The sequence below is a fragment of the Scleropages formosus genome, chromosome 4 (assembly GCF_900964775.1).
Source record: "Scleropages formosus chromosome 4, fSclFor1.1, whole genome shotgun sequence".
Taxonomy (NCBI): domain Eukaryota; kingdom Metazoa; phylum Chordata; class Actinopteri; order Osteoglossiformes; family Osteoglossidae; genus Scleropages; species Scleropages formosus.
In genome coordinates, this window is record NC_041809.1 from 9,525,384 (window position 1) to 9,543,179 (window position 17,796).

Genomic DNA, 17,796 nt, shown 5'->3' on the forward strand with positions numbered 1-17,796 from the left:
GTTTATGCTTCTCTTCTCCTCCAACCCAGCTGAAGAAACTGGGTGTGATGCCCCCCGAGCAGCCCCTGCCGCTTAAGTGCTACAGGATGTACCAGGTCATGTGGGCCAACAACGGGGACACCATCAGCCGGCAATATGCGGGCACTGCTGCCTTGAAGGTGACCGCCACAACCTCTCCTTTTACCCCTCACTGGCCATCCCGCTTCTCCATTTTAAGGTGTTCTGCTGATGGGGTGAAAGCTAACACAGATGTACCATTATTTTCAGTATAGGTATTGAAGTATGTACAATAAAATTGTGGATTTTTTGGGGGAGCGAAAAATAAAACCGTTATTATTTGAGTTTTCAAGCTACTCAGAAATACAAGTCCATTTTACGCTCACCTGCAGCATTTGATTTTATGTTTCCTACAAATTAAAATGAAAATTACCATTTGACCATAAGCCATACCAAATCTTGTTTGTCTTTCTGTACCGAGAGCAGCACATCGTTGGCTGTCTGGGGGGGGCAGAAATTTAATACGTTTCAATATGATTGTGATGACATACTGTATGTAAGAACTTGCTGTGCATCATTTATTGTAATAACGTAACATTACACAAGTATTATTTCACATTCCAAAATATACCAAATATATGTACTGCATCCTGAAGACAAGTCTTTTACTATATTTGTAATATAATGTACAATACCTGTGTTACTTGGAATCAGATCGCAACAGGAGCCACATGACCCTGTGGACAGCGTCAGCACTTACTTCAGCTTATGTGAATGGGCAAGAGCTGATCTTAATGTTTTTGTTTCAGATTTGTAAACAATAGAATTTTTTTAAAAATATTAAACCAGCATCATTACCTAGGGTTTTAATTGTGAACACTGTTATGGGATTTCACGGTTTTTCATATTTAGCAAGAATTTACCAAAAAACTAAACTAAAAAGCTTTTTTTTTTTTTCCTAATACATTCCTTTTTTTTTTTTTTTTTAAGGGGGATTTTACCAGAACAGGGGAGAGAAAACTAGCTGGGGTGATGAAAGATGGCGTGAACTCGGCCAATCGATACTATCTGAACCGCTTCCGGGATGCATACAGGCAAGCGGTTATAGGTGAGGATTCCTCTGCTCTACCTGGAGGCCACACCTGTCCATCTGTGGGTCTCTAAGCTCAGCGCCAGCATCTAAACTCTCCTGTGGGTCTGTATTTAGTCCCGGCCTCCAGCGTGGAGCGACATGTATCGTCTTAGACGGAGACTGATGTAATCTGTGTTTATTCCCACTGGGCTCTTTGTCCTGCTGTACAGATACAGGCATCAGATCAACAGTATCTTTTGCTGGTACAGCTGTACTGTAGTAGTATAGTATATGCATCAAATCTCAGACTTCTCAACTAACAGTAATAATTTCTCAATTACATAAAGTATTGTGAATTCATGTTCAAAAACGAACTGTGAATGAAAGCCTTCTTGTTATTTATTGCTGTTGCTTAACAGGCAGTGTGTTTATCCAGAGCTTGATAAGTTAGTTATCCTGTGTTCTTAACCACTATGCTATGTGATACCACGCTTTTACTGTGCTCTGTTGTGTGTGTCCCTGTGCAGACCTGATGATGGGCATCCCGGTGACGGAAGACCTCTACTCCATCTTCACCAAGGAGAAGGAGCACGAAGAGAAGGAGAAGGAGAGGCAGCGGGGCCAGCAGGAGCAGGTCAGCCTCCTGCTCCAGACGTACATGCAGCTGTTGCTGCCGGACGATGAGAAGTTTCATGGGGGTTGGGCTCTCATCGACTGCGACCCCAGGTGAGCACACAGCTCCGCTAGGTCCCTCATTGTGTAAGGCAGGTCCTTGCTGTATAACTGGGTAAGTAATTGTAAGCAGCTGAATGCTGCAAGTTACTTGAGAGAAAAATGTCAAGTAAATGTTGCTGAATCTGTTAGTTTAGTGTTGCTTGTAACTAAATGCTCTATGTAAACCTAGATACCATGCATAATGTCTTTAAAACTTTGTTTTCCCTTGTTATTGCATAGTTATTGGATGTCTGTGTGCATAAATAGAATGGATGAAAGGCATGATGAATATCAACTCTTTTGCCCCGTCTTGCCTTGTAGCCTGATTGATGCCACCCACAAAGATGTCGACGTTCTCTTGCTGCTGTCTAACTGCGCTTATTATGTGGCCTAGTAAGTGCTTTGGAAACGAGGAAACTTGAACTGTATCATGTTACTTGCAGTAAATGTGGTTCCAGCTTTGTATTTTTACCATGGTGTAAAATTTTGTTGCAGGAGTTAAATGTGCTAAGACAATATATTTATATATTGAGTTTTAATATATAACAATATGTCTTTATAACTGTACAAACTCAGTGTTTTTCCTTCTGAACAAATAGTCACTTCAGTGTTTGTTGAGTATTTTGAAACTTAAAGCTTCAACATTGTGAACAACTGGAGCATTCGGTTGAAGGCTGCATTGATTTCTAATTTATTTCCAATTCAGAAGATACTAAAACCAACTTTGCCATTAGTAATGTTTTTATTTTCTAACAGCTATGACGATGAGGCTGATAAGGTGAACCAGTACCAGCGACTCAGTTTGGAGGGGTTGGAAAAGATCGAAATAGGTGAGGTTTTTTTTGTGTATAAATCATTGAAGGGTCTTGATGACTGAAGGGGCAGAAAGTGAAATTCAGAGACAATATTATATTGCCTTGGCTTCTTAGTCTTTTTAGTAGCTACTGTTTGCATCAGTGTGTTTTTTTCTTAATTGATAGGAAGTAGAAAATACACAACTACTGTAAAACTTTACAAATGTAAAGGATTACTTTTGCTCTAAAGTCGTTTATTGATGCAGATTCTTACCTGAGTGATCCTGCTCTCTTTTGCTCTCTTTTGTACCTTCTGTACCCTTTTTTAGCTCGTTCACTCGTTGAATTAGGAAGCCACATTATGCCTAATCAGATGCAGCCAGTTTTTACTGCCAGATCTTATGAATATTATAATTATTTTTAAACATGAGCTTGTCTTCTGGTATAGAGTTTCTGCTAAGAGGGGTGCGATTTGCTATTTTTAGGGCCAGAGCCGACTCTTTTTGGGAAGCCCAAGTTCTGCTGCATGAGGCTTCACTACAGGAACGGTGAGACGAGTGGCTATTTCCACACGCTGCGAGCGCTCACACGAAACCCTGAGGATGATGGCAAAGGTATGCAGTCCAAAATAACTTTGCAGAAAGTACAGAACCTGCAAGAAATTCTGATGTGTTTTGGCACTTCTGGTACAGGTGCAATGTGGGGAGAGAAAAAAAACAATATATATATATATATATATATATAAAACTTAACCACTAATATTTAATAAAAGGAACAGAACTAACATTTCATAAAAATCAACTACTTCTTACGAGAGAACTTAACCTAATGTGCTGCGTAACTAACCAGTACAGTTGTGCAAAGATGAAAACTGTAAAGACGAATCCTGAGTGCTGGTTTTGTTTTTCCGCTTAGATACTTTACAGTGCATTGCTGAGATGCTTCGCATTACCAAACAGGCCATGGGCCTTGACCTGCAGGTGTTAGAGAAGAAACTGGAGAGGTAGGTCGTTAAGATTTGTTTGCCATCAGTATGGGTTTTGGGCAATGCTGTCAATGTCTTTCTGTGAACTTATATACACACACAGACATTTACATACACACACAATTTTTTTTTTTTATGTAACATGGGACCTGTCATATTGTTTTCTAAGGATTCACAGAGCTGAAATAACACGTGTACCATTTCATTTGTATTTCATTTCCAAAGGAAGTATGAAATTGTTGCAAGTGTACTGCACTGATATTGAAAAAATTTCTGCATTTCAGGAAGCACAGTAAACCTCATGAGGATATCATCGGCATAGGGAGTAGGACCTCAGACCAGGTGCTAGGCAGCTCTGGTCTTACTCAAGGCAAAAACTTCCTCATGAACAAGTTCTCCTCGCTAAACCAGAAGGTGAAGCAGACCAAAACCACCGTTAACATCGCTAACTTCAAACCCCTTGGGCGCTTAGGGACCTTCTCCAAGCCAGATGTGAAGGTCAACTTCTTGAAGCCAAACATGAAGGTCAATTTATGGAAGTCTGATAGTAGCCTGGAGACCACCGATGGCAACCCTGCAACTGGGGGTCTCAAGGAGCACACAGACACTTCTGACCTAGAGATCTCTTCAGACTCTGATTCCTGCCATTCCGATGACCACCCTCATTCCGGGTCTCTGGAGAACGTGGACTACGTCCTCCCCAGTTGTGGCATTGTAGCCTCTGCCCCTCGCCTGGCCAGCCGCTCCCAGTCCATTGGCAGCGTGGAGCTCACCATTCCTTCCGTCATCCGGGTCACCAACTGTGACGCCAAGAAAGGGGACCAGGCCAAGGCTGCTGAGGATGACCAGTCTCCGGAACTGGCTTCCGAAGCAGAGGAGGCCATCCTCATTGACTTTGGGACGCCTATAGAAGCATACTGCCATCAGTTTGTCCAAGATGCACAGTGTAAAGTCCCAAAGATACCAGAGGAGGTGGTTGGTGTTTCTCAGCCTGTCTCCCAGGAAACCTGTAGCAATAAAGCCCCTGTGGATGCAGGGGAACAGCTGGGTACCAGGGAGCAGCAGCAGCTCTCCAGGCCGTCCCAACTAGACGTTCAGCCTCCCACCTCCAATGCAAACCTCCTCGCTGTCCAGGCACCTTCCTCAGCGGCCTCTTGCTCTTCGTTGAAGAGCCTGGGTTCTCAGGGGGAGGGGAGCACCGGGCCATCCCCGGCCGATGGTGCCGCCAGCCGCGTGGTGTCTCCTTTTGCCAAGATCAAAAGTTCCATGGTTCAGGTGGCCAGCCTGACTCAAGCAGGACTGACTCAAGGGATCAACTTTGCGGTGGCGAAGGTGCAGAAGAGCCCCGAGCCAGAGGCCGTGAACGAAACTCAGCAAAACGAACTGAAAGCAATGTTTACACAGTGCCAGACCAGGATCATCCAGATCTAGCGGTCTCAGTTTGGCCTCTCGAAAGACTTCTAGTAGTTTGCAACTTCTAGCTACGTAGCAGTAGGAAAAAAAGCTTGCACAAGAGTCACGTTGACACAACCTGTAGCTAATGATTCTGAAATTCCCTTGTTGGTTACCCGATGTTTACAGCCAGTGTCGTGCAGCATATACCCAAGCTTGACGTAACAGTGCCCTTAATCTCAATGATATTTTGTCTCTTGACTCGTGAAATACTCCATTTGTGTTGCATGTCAAGATATTGGTAGAAACATTAGGCAGGTCAAAGCAAGTAAGTTTTAAAGTGCATGTTGGTAACATTTAATGTGAGAAAGCTCTAACTTAGTAACCTTAAATGTGCATTATACCTATTGGCGTCCACTAATTTTAGTTATAGCTCTGTTTACCAATAGTAGACATTAGGGAAACCCCACCAAATCTTCTGTAGCCTTCACCAGGTGGTAACTCCAGCTCTTAGAGATTAAAAATGTACAGAATGGCATTAAGCAACTAGAATGTTGTCAGTGTCATGCTTATTGTTATTAAAGCAGTTAGTAAGCATTAGTTATGACAAGTTGACGGAAATAATTGAATCAGTCAGCAGTTTGCCTCTTAATTTCGACAATACATTCCCCAACTGTTTGCCCTTTGGTGGATTGATGTTTACATTATGTACTGTTTAGAGGGTGTCATCCTGCTGGTATTGAGGTTACTGTATGTTGTCTTGTTCAATCTCCACTTTAAGAACTCAGTTTCTGTCTTTTGACTCAGGATTTCTGAGCTGTAGAAGCAGGTTGTCGGTCCGATTTCCAGAAGAGCAGCCTTTGTTGTATGCTTGACAAAGGTGCTTAAACCGAATTTCTCCAGCGAGTACCCATAAGTTACGCTTGTATCTACCGTCACCTTGGATAAAGACTATTGGATAGACAGATAATGTAACAAAGCTGGAGATGAAAAGTTATGGAGAGCAATTGTGACTAAATTCCATAAATCTGTTACATCTTTTCTGACATTCTAGATGGTCCATGTTCTTAAGGGAGGGTAATCCATTGATAATTTAAACTGTTTTCTCCCATCTTGTAGAAGTTAAATGGAAATGTACTGTTGTATTCTATGGAAATTTACCATCTATTTGGTAGAATACCATGCTGCTCATGGATCACAAGAATGTCGTCTTCATGCTCAGTTATCACGTACGCATATTTACGGCATCATACAGCTTCTGAAGTCTTACATGTTCTTCAGGTCTCGCAAGTGGAGTCATTCAATAGGAAAATATTAGAACTTATCCAAGGAGCATATGCTCACTGTATAAATGCACTGTGTTGTGTAGTAAATATATTCCAGATGCTCAAGTCAAAGCCTTAAAAAAAAAAAATGCTTCAGAAATACAGTATATATCGGTCAGAGAAGCTGTTGTTCATATTTCTTTTGTGTGGACACATCTTGTGTACAAGTGTCTTGGTATAAACTGACATTTTTATTTAAGCTTCACTAAAATTCCCGGTTGTGGGACAGTGAAAAAAGTATAAACTGACGGTCAACAGGTGACGCTTTTAGTGACACGGTAGTGGCTCAGCTAAATTAAGTGCTAAAATGCTTGTAACTGGGTACTTCATGCTCATATCATGTGGCACTGCCAAATTTCTACAGCAGCGGCTGGAAGTGCAATAAAGAGGCAAGCTGCTTGGATTTCCGGTTCCCAGTGGTAGGTTGAATTCTGTGCTGGCAGGGAGTGCAAGCCCTGGACTAGGGTAGCTTTCCGTCTTGAAATGAAATTATCTTGAACAGAACGAGGTACGTAATAAAGACAAAATGAACTGAAAGATGTTTTAAGTGCTCTCTCTCCAGATTTTAATGTACAGAGTTTTTCCACTTCTTGGGTTTTCTTCTTCCTTGTTGTTCTCTGTAATTGCACTTTTTTTGTTTACTCCATTTGTTACACCATTGGGCGGGACAAAAAAGGTCTCAGATTCGGCACCGAGCGCTTTTGAAACCCTCGTCTCTATGTTGAATCTGTTGACTGAAAGCTGGGATTTGTAACGGTGACCAACCGTGTGCTGAAGAGAACGCCGAACTGTCGTTGCGCTGGACCATTCTGCTCTACATGAGTGTACAGCTACCTTACTTGGACAGTTGGCTCGTGTCTCTTGCGGCACACAGCTGTTGCAGAATTTGAGCGTCTTATCCATTGCCTTTCCTCTTTCCACCTCTTGTTGATACTTTCTCCTTCATGGCAGAATTTGACAAGAAACCTCATGTCTCAAACTTCCATTTTTATGAAACATTCTATTTATTCTTTTATCACTGTACCATGCTCTCACGGAGTATTCAATGTTAACGGCAACTAAATATTGACGATAAGTGTGAACTGCTGTATTTTAAGATGTGAGGGATGTATATGGGATATTTTATTAGTAAAACTAAGATTCTCTTGTTTGCTGTGGCTTATTTTCTTGTATTGCTTTTGCTTGTTGTAGGATTTTGCTGCCTTCATAACATCTTATTGCATTCTTAAGAACCAAACTTCAGATTTTGGTCAGTTAAGCATTCCTTCACACTGCCTGAACGTAATACCTTCTCAGCTGTTTATGCTGAAGATTAACTGCATTTGGTATACTGGTGGTCACTTTCATGTTAAACTGAACATGTTGTAGGAAAGAAAAACCAATGTAAGCTGTAACAATCCAGTTAAGGGTTTGGGTGCTCAGAACTGCCTGGCATGTACGAAAATTAACAAGCTTACCAAAATAGTTATTTCTTGTAATTTGACAGATGCATGGCTTCATCAATGTCATGCAGTTGTTAATAAAGAATCCAGATGTCGACACAAGTCAAGTGGACATCAAGCTGACTCATAAGTCACATCCAAACCACTCAAATATATGCATGTTCATTATGGACTTGTATGATTTTAAACATGCCATGCTTGCATTCTCAATCGACAAGCAGATGGTGTTGGTAAGTTGTATGAATTAAGATGGTTTTCTATTAAAGCATTAACATTTTACTCTACAAGGACCCTTGTTTGAAGAAAAAGTTATCCCTTTACTTAGAAAATGATGTAGACATTGTAGAAATTATTTGGACTTTATTCATGAAAATCATGTATTCAAATGAATAAATTTCCAGTGTAAAGAACAGCAGGTCAATAAGCCACAAACACTTGGTCACATTGCCCTTAGTGGAAAGTAAGTTTGGTACCAAACTAAAACCTGCAAATTGTCTTTCAGTAACATTTTAAAAAGTTATTTACTTAGAATTCTGTGGAATACAAAAAAAAAATGTAAATGACTAGGATGAATCATCTGTATTATCAAAAAGCTGTGCACGTATTCAAGACATTTCAGTGGAGTATAAGGCACGAACATGGTAAAGTATCAATATAATTAAGATTATCATTTGTCTTTGAGTATGTGGCAGTTAATTTGTCAAAATGGAATGCCGAAAAGCTCAACCACCTGAAAAATCAATACATTAAAGTACCAGTACAATTTTAATATGAAATACAATTTATTGGTTAAGCAGAAAATTCCATTGCTTGATTTTGTGAAAGTATGAAAAGTGGTTCACTAATTTTACGAGCCCCCCCAATATTGGATCTGTTGAGATGTTACAAAGAGCTACGGCTCGTTGCCGTTAACGCATTTCTGCTGCTCTGTCCTATTGGTCCGCAGTGTCTCTAGGTGTTTGGCTCTCATCCAGCGGTCTCGTGACAGTGTGGTGTGTCCCACGCTGAGTGACAGCAGCCTGCAAGAGACAGTCACTTTGCAGCAAAGCGGGAACAGCATGGTGTGCAGTTTGCTTGAGGCCTACGATTGGCTTTAGTCCACACACTTCGCAGCAGAGATAAGCTAAATACTCTGTACTGTGGCATACAGTATATCACGATCACCTGTGTACTTCTATCAGTTCCCGAGGCAGTCACTCATGTAATGTGTGCCAGCAGGAACTGTGGTACTGGGGATACTGGTTGTTCTTTGACCTTCATCATATCTCCATCTATAACTCTGTTACAAAATGCACATTTGTTTGTGCTAAATTAATGTAAATGCATTAGTTTTTCAACAGCTCTCCCCACACCAATTCTTAAATGTCATTTCACATTTAATAGCAGTAGAAAGTGGCCTGTGACAGACTGGTGTTCCTTCCAGGGTGTACCCTGCCTTACAAAATCTAGGAAAGGCTCCAAACCATTGTGACCCTGCCCTAGAGAAGTGATTAATGGATGAATAGATAATGAACACAACCCACCTGGCAACTACCAGCAATCTGTGAAGGTCCTCTGCTGAGATGCTTTGGGGGTCATCCTTGCGCATTTCAACAAAGTCATCTTCAACAGCCTAGAAGGACATTTTTATTAAAACCCATTATAAAGCCTTTTAACCTGTGCTAGTGAGATTTTTACACCAATACTTTAACTGTGAACTATGAAAGGACAAACTGATATCTAGAGCTTCATAGAAAGCATGGTTCATGAATTGGGGGTGTCAAGAATTTGGTGTCTAGCCCTGACCTTGGTGACCTCCTCTGAGATGCTGTAGTCTAGGGTACGAAGGAGGCTCAAGTAGATGCGGAACTTATTGAGGAGAGAAGGTGACAGTGACACCTGGATGGTGCTGATATATTGCTCCAAGTTGGGTGGGGCCAGCTGGGGCTGGAGGCGCACGTGGCAGTCACACTGTGGGGGGGAGTGGGGGGTGCAGGGCAGACAGGGTGTTAAGAACTTCAGGTTAAAATATGGAAGAGAAAAAAAAAAAAAATTCAAATCAATATGATTTGCCATGACAGCTTTGCACATTAATGACTGTGACCAACTTTTTTAAAAAAAAATATATTAAAAAACAGGGTAGCAGGTGGTATAGCAGTTACAGTTTTATTACCTTTGAGCAAGATACCCTCGATTTCTTCAGTCAAAAAACCCAGCTGTACATAGGTAAAATTCTAAGGAGCTTAGTTTACAAACCTAATGCTGTAAGTAGCTTTGGAGAAGCATCAGATAGGTGAATAAATAAGAGCTTTATCCACTCTTGATCCCTGAAACCCAGCTTAGGCAAGAGCAAAATGACTATCCAACCAGCAGATAGCTTTATCTCACATCAATCAGTGGCTACAGGCAAATCTGGGTCGCCATGTATTGGACGCATCCAGCATGTTTTAACGAGAATTGGCAGCCGAAACGCCACCCGCGAAATGGAAAGAGGTGTCCCTGTGCCTTCTCCATTTCCCACGTCACCCAAAGCCTTTGTCCTCACCGGCAGGAGTGACTTTCCTTCTGACGCAATCAGCACGTTAATATTGCACGGGAATTCCATCTGGTGGTAGTTGAAGTCGTAATCAACCTTCTGCCAAGATATCAGGTTCCCCAACGCGGTGATGTTCCGCACTCCTGTAGCGGGGAAAAGAGTGCCGCATCGTTCAGCCATGCATTCCGAGCTGTCAGATGGTCCATTTAAGGCAAGACTGACGCCAGCAAAAAGTACAGCTGCTGGCTTACTGTCTGGTGGGTACTGGTGGGCGTGCAGCTGAGAGATGGGAAGGAGAACTACATCTGACTGTGACAAAGCAGAAGCACTGAAAGGGACATGTACCAGCTGACAGGTGTTTAAGGGTCCCCTTCTGCTCGGTCACACAAATGACGACGCAAAATAAGAGAGCTGTAGATCAGCTACATCTCTCACAAACTCATTTGACTCATTTTGGGAAGCAGGGGATGAATTTATGACTGCTGGCACCTGGAAGCAGTAGAGGCTTTGGCTTTCACTCCCTGAGGGGCCGCCGTGTTAGCGCTCACCTGTGGAGTCCAGCTGGCCTTGCTCCAGCTGTGTCTCGTCCAGGAAGAGGGAGGTGTTGGGTGCCAGCTGCAGGACACCACTCAGTAGCCGGTTGGCCGTGTAGTCCTTTCGTGGTACCAGCCGCAAGTTGTTCATGTTGTGGAGGCTCATACCAAGGCGAAACGACTATAAGGAGGTAAAACAGGGAAAATCTTGTAGATTACAACAAAACCCCATGTATGTACGTGGGCGGCATGTAGTGTATAGATTAGAAAAAACTGGGCTCAAATCCCAACTCCTGCTCTTGTACCCTTCATTACTTACCCTGAGCTGAAAAAGTAAAGTTTACCCAGCTGTATAAAAGAGTAAATCACTGTATGTCACTTGTACACAATTCTAACACTAAGTCACTGCACAGAAAGATATCACCTCAATGAATAAGTCTAATGTGTATGTATCTTATTACCCTTTAATCCTTCTTAAATTTTCCATTTGCTCACTACTCTCTAATAAAAATCCTACAACGGAAAGATGCATTTGCTTTGCTTGCCACAAGTATTCTGAATTTAACTGTATGATTCATGCATTTAATTGTAGAAATTAATGTGTGCAGTTTCGCTCACCGAGGGAATGAGCTGTTGGATGACTCTGTAGAGCTGCTCTGTGTAGGTGGAGTTGTGAGGACAGCCACTCAAGTTTAGAGTGAACTTTCCCAAGGGCAGAACATCTCGTCTTGCGTACCTTCAGGAAACAAGCTCCTCATCAATATTCTGTGCTGCTGTTCGCAGGCTCATTTGTATACAATGAGGTATCTGCTAACAAATATGCTTTTACTTAAGATTACTTGTTTTTATTTACTTATTTAGTGAAGGAGCCCATTTAAAAAGGTGGATTTTTTTGTACTTTTGTACTCGGTCATTTGAGAGCAGATGTGAAGTGACCACACACCACGTCGGCCAGGACTTACACAGTGGAAATTAGATGCAAGATAAGGTACTCTGCTGCTAGAGCATCACCCAGCAGCACGTGTGTGAGATACCCCAGGAGCTCTCCCCTCACAGACACCACATCATTCAGGAAGCCGGAGGACGCTGGGGAAGGAGGGGAGATGGTCGTTCAGACCAGGTAAGAGGACAAAGCACGGTATCCATTTACCATAAGCTGATCGACACCATTACTGTTGACTTGCTAAGTTGCTGGGTTTTTATTTCTTTTAAATCTTGGCAGTGCTGTGCCTGGGACGCCAGTGCTTGGTGCAAATGTCTTATGGAGATAAGCATGTCCTTTTAGGTACACTGACCTTCAGAGGCGGCAGGGGGCAGTAAGGGGTTGTTGTGTTGTAGTCTGTGGGCGTAAAGCATGTGGAGGCGGGGTACGAGGGAGGCGGGTGGACAGTGGACCCTCTGCTCCTCTACGCTTTCTGTGCAGTCCATGGGATCCACCAGCGAGCTGTCTCTAGACACACAACGCACAAACATTTTTAATGCCATTACTTTTGCATGTTAACATAAAAAATATGAGCACGTTGAAAAACAGTCTTACTTGTCTTCGCTGATTACACTTAAGACCGGGTCTACAGACAGGATGCCGTACACCTCCAGGATGTCGTTGACTTTAAACAACTCCCACTCTTCGTAGACCTGTCGATGAGAGGCCTTGTTACTGGGGGAGAGCAAGTCAAAGCCGGAGATTCTCTTTCTGTCCACCAGCTACTCAGGACAGTGTTCATTAAACAGCTTACCAATCACTGTAGATAAACAGAGATGTGCTTCAAGTAACAAACAGCACAAAGGTGGCCTCGACTGACGACGACCTGTACTTAAGATGACCATCTTCTTAATCGTATTACATTATTTTCCAGTCCTGACATTTGTCTAACATCTAACAACAACTGCTCAACAAGAACTTTGACTGGCCATGCTGCTGCAAAGCACCACATTTCTAGTTTACTCGATGTACACATCAGCCGTTGTATTTTATTTGCAAAAACATTGTTTTATTTACAGAAAGTTTTACATTTAGCAGATGTTTTCCTCCAAAGTGACATCATCATGTTTCTGATTTCATTCCATTTAGTTTTTTTTTTTTTTAAAAATAGGCTTACAAAGCAAAAATGTGAGGATTCTGGTGGTGCAAAACAGGAAAAAGCAAAAGACAGAGGTAGAAATTTAAGTAAAAACAATAACACAACATGAAAATATAATACTGTGCATTAATCCATTTTAGTATTATTTTAACATGAATGTGTGACATTATGAAGCAGCCCCTTGGCACACACGGAGTCTGAACTTTTCGCGGGATGATGTACCTTTACGAGACAGGCGGGGCCCTTCTCCCCAGGCAGGGGAAAGTTGAGGTCAAGGGGGGAAGAACAGCCTGAGGCAGCATTTGAGAGGCTGGAGGGGGCCTCTGTTTCCAGGCGCTTGGGGTCTCCACTGCCATGGATGTCTGTTGTACCCTGTGGTCCTTGGGATCAAAAAGAAGCGGCTGCCTTCAGTGAAAACGTTTTTCAGAGAAATGCCTTCTAACATTTTACAGTGAACCGCAGCAGCAGGTGGTGTAGTGGTCACTCCTTCTGTAGTAAATCATTAGGGTTTATACACTAAGCTACTCACAAGCAGTGCAAGTTGCCTTGGAACTAAATCATCATCATAAATACATGTAATTGTTTACGATTTTCTCTAATTCTGTTTATCCACAATAGCTGGATATTTTACTGAAGCAGTTCAGTTAAAATACCTCCTCAAAGGTACAACAGGAGGGTCCCTAGGGAGACAATGTGACAACCATGCAGTGTCACCCCTGTGCCATTGCGGAGGAGAGCCGTGGATCCGTACCTGCCAGCTGTTCCTTCTGCTTGTGTGGCTGCGTCTCCATATCCTCGTCTTCCTCGTAGCTTCGCTTGTGGCGACATGGTGCGTACGAGGTAGAGGGCACCACGCGGGCTGGGTTGGAGCAAGAATAGCTGTGAACCACCACTGTCAAGGACAAAAACCATGCAGCACACCTGAAGACACAAGGATGAGCTTTGGCCACGTGGCAAAAAACACAAATATTCTGCCGTTTCCCTGTCTCGCACTAAACAGCGGAGTGCAGGGAATCTACGCGACCGTGACTAGACACTTTTGCTGAGCGAAAGCATAACCGCCAGAGCGCTCAAAAGCAAACACGCAGAATGAGACCCGATTCCCTGTACCTACACTTTACAACTACAGCAATTAGCATCGGTCACATTCTGTGGTTTGTCTGCACAGCTGCTGCTTTTGGGTAAAACCAGTACTGGATATGCAATTCCAGTTGATCTGATGCGATTATGGAGAGCTGCACTTCAACATGAGGTCATTGGTAGAGGTGTTTCATTAACGAAAAGGATATTTCTTTGACCCAAGGGGACTCTCCAGGGATAGGCACACAGTAGAAGGTCTGTCTCTCCAGAGTCACAGCGTTTTTGGTGTTCAAGTCCACTTGATGCTGAAATTGAGTTTGGATATCACGGGAAGAGGACATAGAATTTCTTTTTTTTTTTTTTTTTTAATATTATAAAATGAAATATACCTTTGGGCAGAATGACTCTGGGTTGTAAGATTTAATACATCACATTTAATATCCTTCCTTAATCCCTGTAAACTAGATCATATATGTTCAACATTCAGAGAAATAATCTTCCTTTGGTGATGTGGTGAATGCAGCCCAAGCAAAGACATGTGAGCATCAATTTGCTTTGACTCCTAAACTGCCATTTCTCCTAAAGGGAGAGAGACTCTCCTATACACCACTGCCATCTACTGTACCGGGGTAAAATGGGTATCCATGTAACAAACAGAAGTGTCACCCATGCACTTTAATCATTTCTTTAAAACACCTCAAATAAACTGCTCCCTTATAATAACTAATCTACAACTAGCTAAATAAATACATGCAAAAGTAAATGCAAATATTTAAAAAAATATGATGGACTGGAGCATGTGCTAAATAAGCATTTGTTTTACACAGTAAAATAAGAACAGTGTACTTACTCCACATTCTGCCACATCTTTATACTTTCCAGACCTTAAGACCTGTAAACATTTACATCATAACAGTCAGAGACTTGACTCTAGGACATTTTTCATCACCTTTGTTTGCAGTACCCCACTGTACCTCAGCAGGTATATATTTAAAAAAAAAAAAAAAAAAAAAAAAACAGCCCAAGTATAATTAAATGCTGTAAACATACATTTTAACTATGGCATTCAGCTTAGCCTTAACTAAACTTCAGCATAAACACACTAAGGTGTAAGATGTACGATTGCACTCTGTATGGTCTTACTTTAGACTTGGACGATGGGTCAACTGTTTCATACACCCCCATGTAAAACTCTGGATCAAACATGTCCTGAATGAAACAGCGGAATTTCACCAGGCTGTTGGCCTTCAGGTAGTGCACAGGGACGTCATTCAGCGAGGGAACCTGAACAACAAAAAGAGAAACTCGCATCAACTATAACCACACACACACACACACACACGTGGTCAATAAAGGCATACGGCCTGTGCACTTCCAGTCTGACAAACAACACAAGTATCACTGCAAATGCTGAAAACCTTACTGATTTTCATCATACTTGTATGGTAACAATAAAGGTGAATTGACAACCTACCGGAACACTACAACGTACAGATTGTGTTTTTATTCTAGGTTTCTATATACCTTTAGAATTAGATTTAAAAATCTAAAGATATTTAAGTGACTGACTGAAGACTCTAGTTTACATTGGACAAAGTAGTTCTGCAGAGTATATCGTACAGACAATATCAGAGTGGCAAAGATGGCACATCACAGCTAAACTGGGGTAATAACACTAATCTGACTCCAGTTATAAGGATTTCACTGTGCAGTAGTCCCCTTTGAAAAGGCAGTCAGGCCAGCAGGAATTTGCCACCTCTCTGACATGCAGCCAAAGCACGCCGAATGTGTTTAACGTGACGTACCCAGCTGGCCGCCTCATTGTCTTTGAGCTTCTCTTTGAAATACTCCAGCACTTTTGTTTCCCAGTCTGGGCTGCAGTTGCTCTGAGCTGCGGGGAAAACACACCACATTCAGAAAAATGTAAATGTCAGAATAAAGAGAAAAATTTTGTACTTTAAAACACTGACAGAACAGTGGGGGGAGCTGTCATAAACACTAATTTGAAAGGCTGCAATTGCCTTCATGTCAGAGACGAGAGAAAATGTAAGATGTAAACGGACACCTAAACTGCGCTATACACACAAACGCGTTTTCGACATTATATACTGATCTTTTATTCTATCAATCAGTGCCTGACAACAGTGGAATCTGATGTTATGAGGGATGACTGTGAGAAAAACATTATTATTAAGCACTATTATGTCTAAATCATTTAATGTCGCTTCATGTGCAAACCAAACCTGTGAGATCTATTTATTTAGCAGATCTCACAGGTTTGGTTTGCACATGAAGCGACATTAAATGATTTAGCCATTTATAGAACTGGGTACTTTTTTTTTTTTTTTTTACAGTTATATTTATTCATTTAGCTGATGCTTTTCTCCAAAGCGACTTACACACAGTTAAGGTATTTACAATTATTTACCCATTTAAACAGCTGGGTAAATTTTACTGGAGCAAGTTAGGGTAATACCTAGCTCAAGTTATCAAGGGTACTAAAATTGGAGGTGAGGCTTGAACCTGTGAAATTTAGGTCTTAGAAACAACAGCTCCAACCAACACCAACAGATGTCCCCAGCTCAGGCAAGGTAAACTTAAAGTACCTTGTGGAGCCTGTGCCAACGTGTGGGCTCCAAGCATTGATAGAGAGACCATACATTTATATAGCTCAGTTCAGCATCACCGGCTTCGTGAAGAAGCACATTCACACTTGACGCGTGCAACTGTTTACCACCAACCCCAGGCGTGCGCACGTGGACATTTAAAGGCGCGGGTTTATCACTCCGAGCGCGTGAAAGTACAAAAGCGAGCGGCCGGACAGGGAACTTCCTCACCGCTTTTCACCTGCTGAACCAAACTCGACTCGCTCGGCCGAAACAACAAGTCCGCTCACCTTCTAAACACTCGTAACTGCCAGCGAACGGCGTCCTTACGGCAGCAGGTGAAGAGCTCGGCGCGCGGATACTCGCTCAGCTCGGTTTAGGACGTGACGGAACCACCAGAACCTAACCGGGCATGATTTTTTAGCAACAAACACTATTCAGTAATTTGACAAAAAATATCTTACCAAAAATATCTTCTACAATGCCCAAGGGGTTGTTGATCCAGTCGTGAACGGTAGGCATTATTTCTCTTATTTATAATGCAAAAACAATTAGTTTTTTAATAACAGTAGGGGGGGGGGACTTGCGAACTTGTTCGAGGAAGATCCAGTTCATGAAATCACTGAGTACAATTCACAATGGCGGGAAAAATGCGTCACCGCGCGCTGACCTCTGTGCGTCATACGTCACTACGTGTAGCGTCATGCGTTATATTGTAAAGCGACGGTGATGCGCTTCTCCTGTCTTATAAAGTATGAACCGTATACGCTCGTAGAAATCGGAATTGCAGCAGTCGCAATGTTGTATGGACAATAAAATCTTGCAAGATAATTACAGAATTAATGGTATTTGTTCAGTGATTGCGTCAGGTTGAAATGCTTAGGTATTCATAGAGAAATGACTCACCTGAGAGCTCACATTTTTTTAAGATGTAATAAATATAGTTGTGTTGGCTGTATGTATTTAAGTCGTATACTGGATTTCCGATTTAATGCTGACTAAAATAGTGACAGTGGTAGACAAGAGTGTGGGGAATCAATGAAGACCCAAAAATTCTGCAGTTGACACGCGTACACAGTCCTTCGTGTTGAAAACGCAGAACTTTCTTTCCGAACATGACCCCGCTTTCTAGAAGGCATGATTTTAGATAGCATTACGTGCATCTTGTAATACTGCTGTAAATTAACCTTGGTGAATAAGGTGTGTGGCCTGATGTCACATTGTAAGTCGCTTTGGACAAAAGTGTCTGCTAAGTGGATA

At 42.1% G+C, this 17,796-nt stretch overlaps 2 protein-coding genes across 3 annotated transcripts in view; one reads left to right on the forward strand and one right to left on the reverse strand.

The window, feature by feature from the left end:
- inpp5f (inositol polyphosphate-5-phosphatase F) overlaps window positions 1–7,414 on the forward strand; it is a 33,560-nt gene extending 26,146 nt beyond the window's left edge. Inside the window, exons 13-20 of the mRNA XM_018749591.2 lie at window positions 30–158; window positions 988–1,105; window positions 1,597–1,795; window positions 2,105–2,176; window positions 2,540–2,613; window positions 3,063–3,191; window positions 3,493–3,580; window positions 3,847–7,414. Of these exons, the coding sequence (XP_018605107.1) occupies window positions 30–158; window positions 988–1,105; window positions 1,597–1,795; window positions 2,105–2,176; window positions 2,540–2,613; window positions 3,063–3,191; window positions 3,493–3,580; window positions 3,847–4,993 (1,956 nt within the window). The 3' untranslated portion in view covers window positions 4,994–7,414. The remainder of the gene's footprint in view (window positions 1–29; window positions 159–987; window positions 1,106–1,596; window positions 1,796–2,104; window positions 2,177–2,539; window positions 2,614–3,062; window positions 3,192–3,492; window positions 3,581–3,846) is intronic.
- Window positions 7,415–8,064: 650 nt separating this feature from the next.
- mcmbp (minichromosome maintenance complex binding protein) lies at window positions 8,065–17,183 on the reverse strand. 2 transcript variants are annotated; one of them, XM_018749333.2, is made up of 16 exons: window positions 17,001–17,183; window positions 15,736–15,821; window positions 15,074–15,214; window positions 14,781–14,822; window positions 14,140–14,235; window positions 13,602–13,731; window positions 13,073–13,230; window positions 12,307–12,404; window positions 12,065–12,219; window positions 11,732–11,855; window positions 11,388–11,505; window positions 10,785–10,950; window positions 10,246–10,379; window positions 9,507–9,716; window positions 9,245–9,333; window positions 8,065–8,740 (listed from the first exon to the last, which is right to left on the reverse strand). In XM_018749333.2, exons 1-16 carry the CDS (start codon window positions 17,056–17,058, stop codon window positions 8,614–8,616), a joined length of 1,932 nt encoding a protein of 643 aa, XP_018604849.1. In that variant the 5' UTR covers window positions 17,059–17,183; the 3' UTR covers window positions 8,065–8,613. The 2 variants fall into 2 exon arrangements, with proteins under 2 accessions (XP_018604849.1, XP_018604850.1); XM_018749334.2 differs by having other exon boundaries at window positions 8,614–8,740; window positions 9,507–9,671.
- Between the last annotated feature and the right edge of the window lie 613 nt (window positions 17,184–17,796).

Coding starts and splice junctions, on each gene's coding strand:
- mcmbp (XM_018749333.2), bottom strand. CDS start 17,058: ATGCCTACCGTTCACGACTGGATCAACAACCCCTTGGGCATTGTAGAA. Junction 14,236..14,780: donor AAGATGTGGCAGAATGTGGA/GTAAGTACACTG, acceptor ACTCAATTTCAG/CATCAAGTGGACTTGAACAC. Junction 10,951..11,387: donor TCCAACAGCTCATTCCCTCG/GTGAGCGAAACT, acceptor ACCTCCTTATAG/TCGTTTCGCCTTGGTATGAG.